The 16709-nt window shown below is 39.1% G+C and overlaps 1 protein-coding gene across 3 annotated transcripts in view; it reads right to left on the bottom strand.

Annotated features, from left to right (window-relative positions):
• Nucleotides 1–2781: 2781 nt before the first annotated feature.
• CACUL1 (CDK2 associated cullin domain 1) overlaps nt 2782–16709 on the bottom strand; it is a 73292-nt gene continuing 59364 nt past the window's right edge. Inside the window, exons 9-10 of one of the 3 annotated variants that reach the window (XM_085848276.1) lie at nt 7885–7923; nt 2782–6235 (exon numbers count right to left, since the gene is read on the bottom strand). In XM_085848276.1, the coding sequence (XP_085704402.1) occupies nt 7886–7923 (38 nt within the window). In that variant the 3' untranslated portion in view covers nt 2782–6235; nt 7885. Of the gene's footprint in view, nt 7924–16709 lie in introns of all 3 variants that reach the window. The other 2 variants (XM_085848275.1, XM_085848277.1) reach the window with 2 other exon arrangements.

Below are 16709 nucleotides of genomic sequence, written 5' to 3'. Positions count from 1 at the left end.
ATGGTTGGGCCATTGACTTTGCCCTGTTGAATTATTGCAGTGATGTCTTTGGGTTATGACAGCCTGGTGTTGGCGCAGTGGTTAGGGCAGCGGCTTGAGATCCAAAAGGTCCTGAGTTCAAGCCCCGTTGGGCCACTGAATTAATACACCAGGGGGTTGACTCAGCCTGTCATCCTTCCGAGGTCGGCGAAATGAGTACCAGTGTACTGGGCGGGTGTATACCCCAGTTAAAATAGGTGTACCATATCCCTGTGTCGTAAGAGGCGACCAGGGTTGTGTCAGGAAGGGCATCCGGTGTAAAACATGTGCCAAATCACTATGCGGATCATAATGATGATCCGCTGTGGCGACCCCTAAAGGGAGCAGCCGAAAGGAGAAGAAGAAGAAGAGTCTTTGGGTTATGACAATTTTTTTGCTCACAACTACCAGCATCTTCTTTTGTGTTCGGTATTATTCGAGCCATTGGAGGATTGTCCATTTGATTCCTATAGATTTTAGCTTTACCAAGGATCTTTAGTGCCACACTCAATCAAATGCTGCCTTAAATGGATGACCGTGATGGGTGGGAAGGAAGTTTGAAGCCTTGAAGTCAGTGGGGTGAGGGGGAGGATTGGAATCTTTTGAAGCAGGGCTTCAACCCATGTCCTTATACAAGGCTTTGTATGAGGTCATTTGTTACTTTTAATGGTGTGTGGATATATGCATCAGGAAGTAAGATCATTGGTTTCAGGTCATTTATTGTCACATACCTATTCTGCATAGCTTGCAGGATTGTGAGTTGGACAAGCAGGCCATGACCTGCTCATGGACATATAACTTTTCTGCACATCTCACAGGATTGTGAGTTGGACAGGTGACTGTGACAGGTGGGAAGGAGGTTTGAAGTGGGGGAGGGGATTGGCATTCTCTCATGCAGGGCTGAAACCCATGTCATTGTTACAAGTTTTTGTCTATGGTCATTATTTACTTTTAACAATGTGTGTGTCGATATACAGGGTGCTCCAAAATAAATTCGGACAACTTTGGTTGTTAATATAATATTTAGAACAACAAATGATACAATGATACACTTTGGTTTATATGATACAGAAACTAATAAAGTTTTGTACACACCATCAAAACAATTCAATAAAATCACAAAATGGTCCAACACATGGAACATGTCTTTCAATCCTGACAAATCTCACACTCTCACTATGTCTCTCTGAAAGGACCGTCTGGAACACCCCCCCTCCCCATCTACTTTCTCAACAATCCTCTTGAAGAAGTCCTTTCATTCAAGTTTTTGGGTCTCACGATCTGCCATGATCTTTCCTGGGAAAGCCACATTTCCAACCTGGCCTCCAGAGCCAGTCGCCGACTGGGCATCCTCCATCATGCAAAGTCGTTCCTCGACTCACCTAAGCTCCTGACCACATCCAAAGCTTTCGTCTGCAGCCTCATGAAGTGTTACTCTCCCCTCTGAGCTGATGCTCCTGCCTCTCACATTTCTCGGCTTCACGCTGTAGAAACCAAGACATTTAGGATCATTGGTATCTCCCATGACGAGGCTGAGTCTTTGGGCCTCTCACTCTCTCACTGCAGGCAGGTCAGTGGTCTTTCTGTCTTTTTCCATCTCCTCTCCGGTCTCGCCCCCCCCCCCCCGCCCAGCTCTGTCTGCGATTTGTCCTCACCATATTTCCGTAGGGCGCTCAGGGTCCGCCAGCAACCCCCTTCTGGTAAAACTCCCAAAAATCGAGAATCATTGCTCACCTTTACGCTTTCATTCCTCTTTTTCCCCACCTTTGGAACTAACTCCCACACTCTCTTCAATCCCACCAGGTCTTCAAAACAGCTGTTCAACCACCACCTCTTATTTTCCCCCATCCAAAACCACGATCTTTTATACCCCCGTCAATCCACCCCAAACCCACCTCCTTCAAATTCCCTGCTTTCCTTCCTGAAAGTCCCTATCATGTAAGGACTGGAAAGTTCCTGTAATGTCCATCTTGTTTACCCTGTGTACTCCACCCCATCCCTCTCCCTTCCACAGATCTCCTAATGTCTCTGTTCCCCACTGTTTTGTTCTTCCCTCTCATCTCTTGCTCTCCTTGTTGTATGGTGGCTCTCATACGAGCCTTGACATTGTATGCAAAAAACAAACAAACAAACAAACTTGGTGGATGAGTTGGGTCGGTGACAAGAACAAGCCGGTTAGATTTTGGTTAAGGTCCAGATGCAGATCCAGCCTATCAGTGGGATACAAAACACAAACTGTTCAGCCTGGTGGAGGTATGTGCTCTCCTGAGTGCCATCCTAATTACCCCTGCCACCGAAGGTAGACAGAGTTTATGTCTTCACCCTTGTCTGTTTGTCGGTGAATGGGATATCTCAAAAGGTTGGAGATGGATTCGGATGAAATTTGGTGGATAGGTTGGGTGTGTGACAAGGACGAAATTATTATATTTTGGTGAAGATCCGGATAATGATAAGAGGATTGAAAAAAAAATTCATGTGATTCTTCACCATTGGGAAATGAGGTCAAAAACAATATTTCGCATGATATTTAAAAAAAGTTGTGGATGAGTTACGACAAAACTAGCTGGATGAATGCGTTAGGTGACAAGAACAAGCTGATTCGATTTGGGTTTGGGTCCGGATCCAGATCCAGCCTCTCAGTGGGAAACAAAACGTCAACTGTTCAGTCCAGCGGAGGTATGCACTCTCCTGAGTGCCATTCTCGTTCTGTTTTGCCTTTACAATTGAGTGGCTTGTTATACCAATTGAGAGTAAAAGTCAACCACAAGTACAAAATACTTTATTTCCAGAATGATTTAATGCACAAAATACTTTATTTCCATAATCTTAAACAATGCTTTTTCACCAGAACAGTTCATCAAAGCTAAAAATTCTGATTAAAAGAGGTGATTAACATAAATTAATTAAGGTAGGCGTGAATAATTTGCAAGCTGCCAAAACATTTTTTGGCAGGTTATTGTAAAAGTGATTACGGCTCATTCTGGAATGCTATTAACAACCAGCTACAGAAAAATAAAATAAAAATAAACAGTGACATAGCAGCAAAGACAAATCTAGATAGATCTTCGGAAGATTTATTAAAATAAAATAAAATAAACTATCTGGCTGATTTGCAAAGGGAAGAAAAATTCAATGTCGAGTGGAGAAGACGGAGGGAGAAAAGCGATAAATCAGAAGTATATATTCTGGAAAATTTAGGAAGAAGGTAAGTTTGTTGTTTTGGGTGTATTTAAGAATGCAGAATCATAATCCTATCAATAAAAGTTCCTCAAGTAAATATCTGTTGCACGGCAAAGCATGAAAAATACTTCTCCCGATGCGAGGATCACGTGCACCTTTTTCCAATGTAGAAAATGTGCCAGGCCGCCACGGGCCAGCCGGGCTAAGATATTTTCCATTATGAATATCTGGAGCCGAATCATGCTGGGTCAGGCCATTTTTGGATTTGGATAGCCCATGAAATCTTTAAGGGGCCAGGCAGGATGAAATACGAGTTCTCTCACAAGGAACTTCGACGCAGGAGGAGGCCATTTGACCCATAAATGCCGATGTTATGGTTGTTTGTCAGTGCTCTCCATTTTAAATTCTGAGTGTCAAGCAAGGAAGTAGCATGTACCGTTGAAAGCCTTTGGTATGACTTGGCCGGGATTCAAACCATTGACCTCCCGGACTCAGGATGGAATCTCCAACCATTCCACTACCAAGGATGGTAAGTAGAGTATTGCTGATTATTTTATGATTGGAAGGAAAAATAAGAAAACATTATTTTATGTTCTATAAAGAAAAAAAATAAAAATATATAACTTTTTAAACTTTAAAAGACCAATTTTTGTCAAAGTTCTTTCCATTCTGTAATCAAGTGAGGTGCAAAGCTCCCCACCCGTTATATGGGATGGTTCCTTTGTATGCAACTTTAACACGGAGACTGGAAATTTGTTTCTCGGCTTCTACTGGACGAAATTGGTTGCAAATTACAGAAGTAAATCCTTTGTACGTCGAGGTAATATGTTCCAAATTTCAGCAACATCCATTTCCGCATTCTTGAGTTTTTAATGAAAAACCTCGAAATTAACGTTGGTATCTGTCAGTCTGTCTGTCTGTCCGTCCACCCAAATTGTGTTGGTGCTCATATCTCAAATGCTATTCATTGAAACGAGCTGAAACTCGGAATATACATCAGACAATACATCCAATTAATGGCTCTCAAAACAAATTCCACCAAAATGCCATAGTTTTTGATTTTTTTTTTTCATAGTTTTTGCTCATTCGCTTGAGTTCTGTTCCTTTGCAGTACAAGTATGCATTGGCGGTGTTGTTAGAGGCAAAGACTCCTGCAGCAATCAAGGGAAGCACTAAACGCCCCTCCCTTTATATGGAACAGTTTCTCTGTATGCAACTGCAACAGGGATTGAAAATTCCAAAAGGCAGGGGGGTGACCCCCCCCAAAAAATAGGTATTTGCTTTCTCCGCCAAAACCACACGCACAATTTTGATGAAACTTGACTACATCCTTCATCACCCATGATATTCTTGGGGAAAGTGCCAGGGGCACATAAAAGGCTCCTTCATATGGTTTGTGCCATGTGGCAAACTAAATTTCTATATATATATATATATATATATATATATATATATATATATATATATATATATATATATATATATATATATATATATATATATATATATATATATAAAAATAAAGGTTCATATAAAAGGGCACCCCACATATATAGGTTAAAACCCGTCAGTACGTAAAGTTATTTGTTCCTTGAAAACGGAAACCCATAAGATAATGTGCATGTGTGTGATTAATCTGTTTAAATAATTGGCACGCCCTTTGTATGAATTTTCTGGAGCATTACTTGGTTCCTCCTTAGAACACAAGGGTAGTACAGCACGCACATGAGATTTTTTTTGAATGTGCCTTATTTTCTATCCTCTGGCATTTTCCTCAAGAATAACTATAGTACAATGTGACATCATGCATTTTTCTTGATATTGATCATTTTTCTTGGTATTGATCAGTGAGTGGTGAGCGACAGTAAATTGTGCCAGTTAATGAGAAAGGGTGACAAAGAGGAGGTGGATGCATTTATGGAGCTTTGGTCAGATGAGCTACCTCATGTTGAACTGGTCAATTAGGAATGAGAAAAGTGTTTTGCAAAATTTCACAGAAAATAGTTGCTGCCAGGTTTTCTTGCAATTTAAAATAAGTCCTCAAAAAAAAAAAAAATTTAAATGCAATTTTTTGGTGTGTGGAGGCGTTGTCTTCTGCTCACATCATCAACTACAGGTTTAGCGGATACGCTTCAAACTTCCATCGCATCCATTTTTCCACAGTGAGCAGTGACAAGAAGTGTATAGCATTTGACGTCATCAAATCATTTCCTTGGATGTCAATATTTCATGCATATCAGCTTCCATGTCAACATCTGATGTAATCAAAATACGTCTTGGGAAGTTGGTAAAGGGGGTGGAGTTATGATATGTCATAAAGGAAAACCATCTCCATGATCCAACCCTGTCTGGTATTCTTCAGTATAAAACAAGCAATGGACAACCACACAAAAGGAGGAATGCGCAAAATTAATGTGGTCCACAAAGGCAGAAGCAGGATTAAATGACTGTTTTGGACTTGATGTTCATCGGAGAGACAAACAGATCGATGTAAACTGTAATAGGAGCAGGTATAAAGCTGGGAAGAACTTCAAGAGAGAGAGAGAGAGACAGAGAGAGAGAGACCAAAGAGAGAGTGAGACCAAAGAGAGACCAAATTTAATTGTAAATGAAGACAAATGAAGTTGAATAAATTTTTCTAAAATGAAAAGGCAGGAAATGAAAACTAATCGACTTGCCCTCACATTAAATTAAATAAGGATTGTCGACATATTGTGCATGAGGAAGAGGGAGGGAGGGAGGGAGGTGCAAACTAAGGGATTGCAGGGAGAAAATAAAAGGAAGGGGTGGGGGAGGATGGAAAGAAAATGTTACTCATATACAATTTGTCACAGTAATTCGCTGTAAAACACTAACATGGAAGAATGCCAACGAAGTAACAGAAAACAAACCATATTAAAATGACAATACACTGACAGCAATTACATTTACTTAGGATGACCCATATAAATGGATACAGATCACTTTGAAGAAGTGAAGACGTACTTGAGCAGGATGGGTAGCATTTGGAAAATATAAGTCATAAAAAGCCTTGTGTCTGAAAATAAAAGTTTATACAATCAGTTTGTTCTCCTAGCAATGACATATGGCAATGAAACATGGTCACGAACGAAGAGCATAAAGCAAAAACTGATTACGATCGCAAAGATCCATGGGAAGATGACAAAAGGGACCAGAAGAGAAACGAATGTATCAGAAAGAATTCAAAATTCCTTGACATTTTGATCACAATCAAAAACTGAAATTGAACTGGGCTGAATGCGTAGCAAGAGTAACGGACAACTGGTGCATAACATGAATTCCACAATGCTGACCTAAAGAAGGCCATGGAAGAAACAGAGGTAGACCAAAGATCAGATTCGAGATACGGAATTGAAAATGTTCCTGGAGAGAATGGGCCATACATATCGAGGGAGGCCTTCATCATGTAGTGTACTAAATATGCTGATAAAGGCTCATTTTTTTCATTATATATACATATATATATATATATATATATGTTTATATATATATATATATATATATATATATATATATATATATATATATATATAAATAAATAATAGGCTCACCTATTCATTCTTGCAATTGTGAAGTCTCATAATTTGAATTTCATTCATTTATTCATTTCCAGTCCTTCAGTTTGAACCCAAAACGAGAATATTAAGAACTACAGCCAAACTAGTGCGATTCTTGAAGCCTTCGCAATATGTTCATGTCTGTTAAACATGACTGTGTAAGATGGCCGAGAGGTACGCACACTCGCCTCTAAGCTGTCCAGCCTTGGTTTTAACCTCGACCCAGCCATAAACTGTCATCCCGGTGTTTCACAGGTAGTGTGATTCATCAACATGTGTGCTGTCCCTTGGATGGACGTTAAACTTGGCATCCCGTCTGCCAGAATGGACATGTAAGATCCCATAGTATCCTCTGCGAAGAGTAGGCGAGCTATCGCCGGCACCATGACCAAATTCCAAATTCCTGCCCTAACCTACAGAGGGCACCACATCAGCGGCATAGCCACGCTCTCAGCCAATGATACTACCCTGTAGCTTTGTGCTGCCTACGAAAGAGGAAGAAATGACTGTATGTATAATTTCCTCGTGACCTTGTAGCAAAAGTTTGACTCCAAATACTTTGCATCTGGACAAGTTTGACTTTACCAGTAAGTAAGTAAGGTATGTCACCTTTGATTATCATTGGCCATTTTATTTGGTTTCATTTCGTTGCAGTTGTATCATTTTAACTATGCTGGAAGTCATAATATAAATAGAGAGGTGGGGGGGGGGGTAGGATGAAGGAAAAGATGACCTATTTGGGGGAGGAGCAGGGGGGAGAGTGGAGAACAAAAACCCCATGGCGTAACAAGACCATCATGAGGAATTACCTTACATAAAGAAATTTGTAGCGTATTGTAAAACACTTCAGTTGTGAAAAGCTGAACGGCAAATGTACAATTGTTTCTCATTATGCTCTGCAAAGGGTTTTTCTTCATACACAAGGAATAAATAAAAGTCATTTGGATAGAAAACAAAGAAAAATGAACAAACTTTTAGTGGCAAATCAAATTGTGCAAACGGTGTAATAGTCTGTTAACTGTGTAACCCCATAGTCTTGAAACAATGTTCAAATGGTGTTCGACACACAAATCACAGTTGTACAATATACAGTACTTGCGGTTCTTACATTAAATCCCGCAGTTGGAACTCTCTTCGGCAGAGCAATCTGCAAAAGTACGAGGGTGAAAATGAAGCGTTCGTTCAATTAAAATGAAATCGCATGCAAAATGCACTCGCCACAATTTCTGTCTTAACAATAGACGTCACATGTTCGTGGAATGAAAAGTAAATCTTGCAAGTTAAAAGTTCAACAGACAAGGCTATGACAACTCCAAAAAAAACATAAAAAAGAAAAACACCATGAAAGCTTACATATCACATCATATTATGAAGAAGGTCAAATGAAAAGTGAAGTTGACTCATGTTTATTTTGATCTCTTGTGTCTCGCCCCACCACGGGAAAGTGCGTACATATTATTACATGCAAGACAGGGACATAAGTTATTGATCTTCTTCATAGTTTGTTCACACTAAAAGAGAGTGGATGGCTTGGCAGGAACGCCTTGTGCCGGGTGGGTGGGCAGTTGTTCAAACGAAATAAAATGAGCAGGTCCAAATTTGAGAGAAGTTCAAAGTACATGACCGTAGACCGGACTGTAACCGGCTCTCTCACTTTCGTGCGCTTGGAGGCGACCGCCTCATGAATCTTTCTACGATTTGCAATGAAGAAGTCCTAATGCTGAGAATAGCCGAGAATCCTTTCCCCAAGAACAGAAGCAAGTCACTTTCAAGAGACCGTTGACACGTCTGTGAGATAATTTGGTGAGATCCATACAGTTCATGAGAGGAGTCGGCAGCACGTCACACAACTCATTCTCATGGTTCCACTAGGTGATGCTACGAGTTTTTTGGTGAAGAGAAAATTTTGACAAAATATATTGATGGAGCCCATTTGAGATACTTGTTCTTGGGACCCCATCTCCACCTATTACCAGTGCCAGGTGAAAGTGCATACTTGCCTTTGGCACCAAGAGGCATGAATTGGATGCAATGTATGCTGTGCCATGCCAAAGTATTGGTCATAACTGTAAATTTAAAGCTTAAAATGTGTGTTCTTGCTATAAGGTGTGTATATGACAGAAGTGGAGCATCATTGTGCATCATTTAATAATTCATACTCCCATGACTTTAAGGCCAGGTATTGGAGTTATATAAAAACCCAGGTATTGTAGTCACATAAAAGGTATTCAAGTCACATATATACATTACATTTCAGATGCAGCCTGCACCTGCTGTTTGTATCGAGCTCGGCTGTGTCATTGATGCAGTGCCCCCTAGAGGTTGGAGAAGGAATTTGGAATTTGGTCAGGGTGCTAGCGATAGCTCAACTATTCTTCGCGAAGGATATCTTTAATGTCCACAAACGAAGCTGGCAGATGGGATGCCAAGTTTAACATCTATTCGAGGGACGGCATACATATTGAAGCCTCACTCTGTTTGCGGGACACCATGATAACACTTTATAGCTGGACTGAGATGCGAACCCAGGCTACACTGCTCAGAGGCGAGAGTGCATATCTCTCTAAGCCACCCTGCCAGTCTCTTCAAGTCACCTAAGACCCAGGTATTCAAGTCAAGTAAAACCCAGGTATTCAAGTCAAGTAAAACCCAGGTATTCAAGTCAAATAAAACCCAGGTATTCAAGTCAAATAAAACCCAGGTATTCAAGTCAAATAAAACCCAGGTATTCAAGTCACATCAAACCCAAGTATTCAAGTCAAATAAAACCCAGGCATTCAAGTCAAATAAAACCCAGGTATTCAAGTCAAATAAAACCCAGGTATTCAAGTCAAATAAAACCCAGGCATTCAAGTCAAATAAAACCCAGGTATTCAAGTCAAATAAAACCCAGGTATTCAAGTCAAATAAAACCCAGGTATTCAAGTCACATCAAACCCAAGTATTCAAGTCAAATAAAACCCAGGCATTCAAGTCAAATAAAACCCAGGTATTCAAGTCAAATAAAACCCAGGTATTCAAGTCAAATAAAACCCAAGTATTCAAGTCAAATAAAACCCAGGTATTCAAGTCAAATAAAACCCAGGTATTCAAATCAAATAAAACCCAGGCATTCAAGTCAAATAAAACCCAGGTATTCAAGTCAAATAAAACCCAGGTATTCAAGTCACATCAAACCCAAGTATTCAAGTCAAATAAAACCCAGGCATTCAAGTCAAATAAAACCCAGGTATTCAAGTCAAATAAAACCCAGGTATTCAAGTCAAATAAAACCCAGGTATTCAAGTCACATCAAACCCAAGTATTCAAGTCAAATAAAACCCAGGTATTCAAGTCAAATAAAACCCAAGTATTCAAGTCAAATAAAACCCAGGTATTCAAGTCACATAAAACTCAGGTATTCAAGTCAAATAAAACCCAGGTATTCAAGTCACATCAAACCCAAGTATTCAAGTCAAATAAAACCCAAGTATTCAAGTCAAATAAAACCCAGGTATTCAAGTCACATAAAACTCAGGTATTCAAGTCAAGTAAAACCCAGGTATTCAAGTCACATCAAACCCAAGTATTCAAGTCAAATAAAACCCAGGTATTCAAGTCAAGTAAAACCCAGGTATTCAAGTCAAATAAAACCCAGGTATTCAAGTCACATCAAACCCAAGTATTCAAGTCAAATAAAACCCAGGTATTCAAGTCAAATAAAACCCAGGTATTCAAGTCAAATAAAACCCAGGTATTCAAGTCAAATAAAACCCAGGCATTCAAGTCAAATAAAACCCAGGTATTCAAGTCAAATAAAACCCAGGTATTCAAGTCAAATAAAACCCAGGTATTCAAGTCAAATAAAACCCAGGTATTCAAGTCAAATAAAACCCAGGTATTCAAGTCAAATAAAACCCAGGCATTCAAGTCAAATAAAAACCAGGTATTCAAGTCAAATAAAACCCAGGTATTCAAGTCACATCAAACCCAAGTATTCAAGTCAAATAAAACCCAGGCATTCAAGTCAAATAAAACCCAGGTATTCAAGTCAAATAAAACCCAGGTATTCAAGTCAAATAAAACCCAGGTATTCAAGTCAAATAAAACCAAGGTATTCAAGTCAAATAAAACCCAGGTATTCAAGTCACATCAAACCCAAGTATTCAAGTCAAATAAAACCCAGGTATTCAAGTCAAATAAAACCCAGGTATTCAAGTCAAATAAAACCCAAGTATTCAAGTCAAATAAAACCCAGGTATTCAAGTCACATAAAACTCAGGTATTCAAGTCAAGTAAAACCCAGGTATTCAAGTCACATCAAACCCAAGTATTCAAGTCAAATAAAACCCAGGTATTCAAGTCAAGTAAAACCCAGGTATTCAAGTCAAATAAAACCCAGGTATTCAAGTCAAATAAAACCCAGGTATTCAAGTCAAATAAAACCCAGGTATTCAAGTCACATCAAACCCAAGTATTCAAGTCAAATAAAACCCAGGTATTCAAGTCAAATAAAACCCAGGTATTCAAGTCAAATAAAACCCAGGTATTCAAGTCACATCAAACCCAAGTATTCAAGTCAAATAAAACCCAGGCATTCAAGTCAAATAAAACCCAGGTATTCAAGTCAAATAAAACCCAGGTATTCAAGTCACATCAAACCCAAGTATTCAAGTCAAATAAAACCCAGGCATTCAAGTCAAATAAAACCCAGGTATTCAAGTCAAATAAAACCCAGGTATTCAAGTCAAATAAAACCCAGGTATTCAAGTCAAATAAAACCCAGGTATTCAAGTCAAATAAAACCCAGGTATTCAAGTCACATCAAACCCAAGTATTCAAGTCAAATAAAACCCAGGTATTCAAGTCAAATAAAACCCAGGTATTCAAGTCAAATAAAACTCAGGTATTCAAGTCACATAAACCCAGGTATTCAAGTCAAATAAAACCCAGGTATTCAAGTCACATCAAACCCAAGTATTCAAGTCACATCAAACCCAAGTATTCAAGTCACATAAAACACAGGTATTCAAGTCAAATAAAACCCAGGTATTCAAGTCAAATAAAACCCAGGTATTCAAGTCACATAAAACCCAGGTATTCAAGTCACATCAAACCCAAGTATTCAAGTCACATAAACCCAGGTATTCAAGTCACATAAACCCAGGTATTCAAGTCACATAAAACCCAGGTATTCAAGTCACATCAAACCCAAGTATTCAAGTCACATAAACCCAAGTATTCAAGTCACATAAAACACAGGTATTCAAGTCAAATAAAACCCAGGTATTCAAGTCAAATAAAACCCAGGTATTCAAGTCACATAAAACCCAGGTATTCAAGTCACATCAAACCCAAGTATTCAAGTCACATAAACCCAGGTATTCAAGTCACATAAACCCAGGTATTCAAGTCACATAAAACCCAGGTATTCAAGTCACATCAAACCCAAGTATTCAAGTCACATAAACCCAGGTATTCAAGTCACATAAACCCAGGTATTCAAGTCAAATAAAACCCAGGTATTCAAGTCACATCATACCCAAGTATTCAAGTCACATAAAACTCAGGTATTCAAGTCACATCAAACCCAGGTATTCAAGTCACATCAAACCCAAGCATTCAAGTCACATAAAACTCAGGTATTCAAGTCACATAAAACTCAGGTATTCAAGTCACAATATTGCGATTGTTGATAGGTCTTTGTGAATTATTTCTTGTAAAATTTATTTCTCAATTTCGATGCTTTCAGAAGAAGGTAAAAAATATCGCTTAAACAGCACTGCCAAACATCAGTTGCAGGTTGCTCCAGATGTAGCTTGATATATCAGCATGGTGGGTAATAAGCCTGCATAAAAGTCAGGCATGACTGTCAGAGCAATGGTAGATGTAGTGCTCGCAGCAGGGTAGCAATTTTGTTTTTCATTTTCACTTGTTACCTCTGCCACTGAAGGTGGGTGGAGGTTATGTTTTCACCCCTGTTTGCTTGTCTGTCTGTCTGTCTGTCTGTGAATAGGATATCTCAAAGAGTTGTGTAAAGATTTGGACAAAATTTGGTGGAGAGGTTGGGTGTGTCACGAGGACGAAATTATTGGATTTTGGTGAAGATCCGGAAGCTAGAATTTTTAACGTGATTCTTCACCATTGAGAGATAAGGCCAAAACTGATATATATCTTGGAGCAGCAGGGGCCAGAAAAGAGGCTTATTTCGTGAGATACCCACACCAGCAGTACCACATTTTCTAATGTGGTTATTATTGACCACCTACTATCCCTGTACATGAAAACCAATGATGCCAGTCTGGGAAATGGTGGCATTCTGAGAAATAGGTCAATTCAGGTCGTTACCCCTGAATTTGGTAATATTTAGTAAAACGGCTATAGTTTTTATAATTTTCATGTTACAATACCTTGATATACATCAAACTGATCCTAAGACAATAGGCTATAACATGCAATAACAAAAAAAAAACATGTGGCTGATAATTGTAAGTGCAGAACCAATTTTATTACAAATTTTGCCCCCAAAATTCAAATTTTCACATTTTTCAAATACTTTTAGCATCACTCAGCACATGCATAATATAAAAGTATCAAATATTAAGCATTAAAAAGTTTCTCTAGGGTCTGCTGCAATTATTCATATATAATATATTCTATTATCTGAAAGGTAAATCATATTTTCATCACATTTTGTCCAAGATGTCTGAAAATACCTGAAAATGGTATTATTCAATACTCATGGCAAATGACCATTAATTTCATATGAAATGTCTTTGAAATAATATATTGTTGTAATGAATTATAATTATTCATGAGTATATCAATAACACACAGGGATAGATCCAGAATTTTTGGAATGGGTGGGGGAGGGGGTTACAAATACCTATGTACCAACCCCTAAACCACCCCTAAACCCTTGTCATAGGTACCCCATTCATAGGTACCCCCTCCCCTTCCTCAATATCACTAAATACATATGCACTAAAAAAAAGTGCCACCCCTAAACCCTTGTCCAAGGGAGCAACAATGGCAAAAGCGTTTATTGCTGAGCACTTCATAGTACCTGAAGGAGAAGATATTCCCAAGAAGAGTCTTTATGAGCCCATCCCAAGATCAACAATCAAGACCATGGTGAACATGCACCAGAAAGTAAAAGTGAAACACAAGGATGTGACCATTGATGGTGAAGTGATGTATTTGAGGCTTCTTGCTGTCAATGCCAACAAGAAGGTGCCACTGAAGCGAGTCTTATCATTCGATAACTCTCCAGTGCCCCTGAGCCTTTTCACAGATGATGGCAACATGACAACTTGTGCTAAGTCAGACTTCATGCGCAACCTTGAAGAGCTGGTACCTGGAGAGAAAATTACAACAATACAGAGGAGTGATGTTGTTATCTTCGATGGACATGCATCCATCCAGATGCTGGGAGTTCCAAATACTGTAGAGAAGGTGACTTTCAAAAACATCGCACAAAGGTTCCTTGCCTATATTCTGCACACCAGCAGCACCATTACAGCCAGCAATACCCAAGTCCATCAAGTGCACATTGTCTTTGACAAATACACCAAGGATAGCATCAAAGCTCAAACCCGTGCAAGGAGAGGTGAAGGACAAGGTCACATCTACCATGTGAAAGTAGATGCACTCATCCCTCAGAACTGGAAGCAGTTTTTGACCCATGGAGAGAACAAGGCAACCTTGGCACGGTACTACACACAGTATATCACAGAAAATGCACCAGAGCTATTGAAGGAAGGACAGACCATTTTTGTCAGTGGTGGTCAAGAAGATCAAGCATCTTCCATTACATGTGAAGGAGTAAAATAAGTTAGTTCCTTGTGCTCCAACCAAGAAGAAGCAGACACAACAATCATCCTCTATGCTGTAGCTGCAGCAGATGATGGGGCACAGACTATTGTGGCGTGCAGCCCTGATACTGATGTTCTTGTCCTCTTAGTTCACCATAGACAAGCAATCAAGACCAAAGAGATCTTCTTTTTGACTGGTCATGATGGCAGGCACACACAGCTTACCCGTTATATACCTGTGCACACCATCTATGATACACTCACCACTGAACAGCAGACAATTCTTCTGTCAGTCTATTGCGTGACTGGTTGTGATACGGTAAGCTCATTTTTCAGCCATGGAAAGCGCACTGCCTTTAGGATAATGATGCAGAACGCCGACCAGTTCCAGCCTCTTGGTTTGCTAGGATCTGATGAGCAAAACATTTCAAAGGAGATAGAAATGGCAGCCACAAAGTTTGTCGGCTACATGTATGGCAAGACAAACTGCATGTCATTGAATGCCCTGAGGTGTCAGAAGACTGGACAGAGGAACATCCAGGGAAAGAAACTACCACCAACAGAAGACGCTTTTAGTCCGCATCTACTTTGCTCTGCTTATCAGCTGTTAATATGGAGACAAGCTGCATACCCTTCTCCAACCTTACCTGATGCAACAGCATATGGCTTCGAACACAGCCCAGGTGGCACTGGTCTCCAGCCTCAAATGATGAGTCAATCGCTAGCTGCTCCAGAGTTGTTAAATGACCTTGTGTGTGACTGTCAACCCAATACCTGTGCAGTGGAGTGTTCTTGCTTGGAGAGTGGCCAACCATGCACAGCAGCATGCACCTGTGAAGCCTTGGTGGATGGAGGGGACAAATCATGTTAAAATTCCTTTACTCTCTCTCTGCATTTTACAGTGATAATTCAGACTCAGATGCAGACGAGATATCAACATAATATGTAACAATAATGTTGACAGTTTCCTGGTATTTATCTTAGTAACTGATAATTTTGTTAGAAAGATTGCATTTGATGCCAAAAGTAGAGAGTTTGTACAAACAGCCATTATAGTCCTCAATATTTCTTTGAAATGTATTTTCAACAAAGTACATTGAAAAATTACCATTTAAAAAATATTTATAGTATATAATAATTTGTACCCCCCCCCCCCCATTTACACAAATCCTGGATCCATCCTTGTGTGTTGTTGATATACTCATCAACAAATATAATTCCTTGTGACAACATAATATTTGAAACAAATTTTTCTCTTAATAAATATGAAATTAATAAAGTTAATGGTCATATGCCATGAGTACTGAATAATACCATTTTCAAGTATTTTCAGGCATCTTGGACAAAATGTGATGAAAATCTGATTTACACTTAAGATAATACAATGTACTATATATGAATAATTGCAGCAGATTCTAGAGAAACTTTTTAATGCTTAATATTTGATACTTTTATGTTATGCATGTGATGAGTGATGATAAAGTAAATTAAAAATCTGAAAATTTGGATTTTTAGGGCAAAATTTGTAATAAAATTGGTTCTGTACTTACTATTTTCAGCCACATGTTCTTTGTTGTTATTGCATGTTATAGCCTATCGTCTTAGGATCAGTTTGATGTATATCAAGGTATTGTAACATGAAAATTATATAAACTGTAGCCGTTTTAGTAAATATTGCCAAATTCAGGGGTCAACGACCTTAATTGACCTATTTCTCAGAATGCCACCATTTCCCAGACTGGCATCATTGGTTTTCATGTACAGGGATAGTAGGTGGTCAATAATAACCACATTATAAAATGTGGTACTGCTGGTGTGGGTATTTCCCTCTTTTGGTGGCCCCTGCTGCTCCACTAATATGGCATGACATCTCAAAAAGTTATGGACAGATTCGTACCAAATTTGGACAGGTTGGGCGTGTGAGAAGTACGAATTGAATCAATTTTGATGACGATCCAAATCCGGATCCGGATAGCAGAATTTTTATAAAAGTGATTCTTCACCATTGAGAGATGGGGCCAAAAACGATGTATAACATGATATCTCGAAAAGTTGTGGATGAGTTATGACAAAACTCGGTGGATGAGTTGGTTGGGTGACAAGACAAGCCGATTAGATTTTGGTTCAGGTCCTGATCCAG

This window comes from Eptatretus burgeri, chromosome 12, assembly GCF_056783735.1.
Source record: "Eptatretus burgeri isolate ZD-2024b chromosome 12, Ebu_testis_v1, whole genome shotgun sequence".
NCBI classification, from domain to species: domain Eukaryota; kingdom Metazoa; phylum Chordata; class Myxini; order Myxiniformes; family Myxinidae; genus Eptatretus; species Eptatretus burgeri.
The sequence above is the reverse complement of the archived record's forward strand: the minus strand, read 5'-3'. Positions and strand labels throughout refer to the sequence as shown.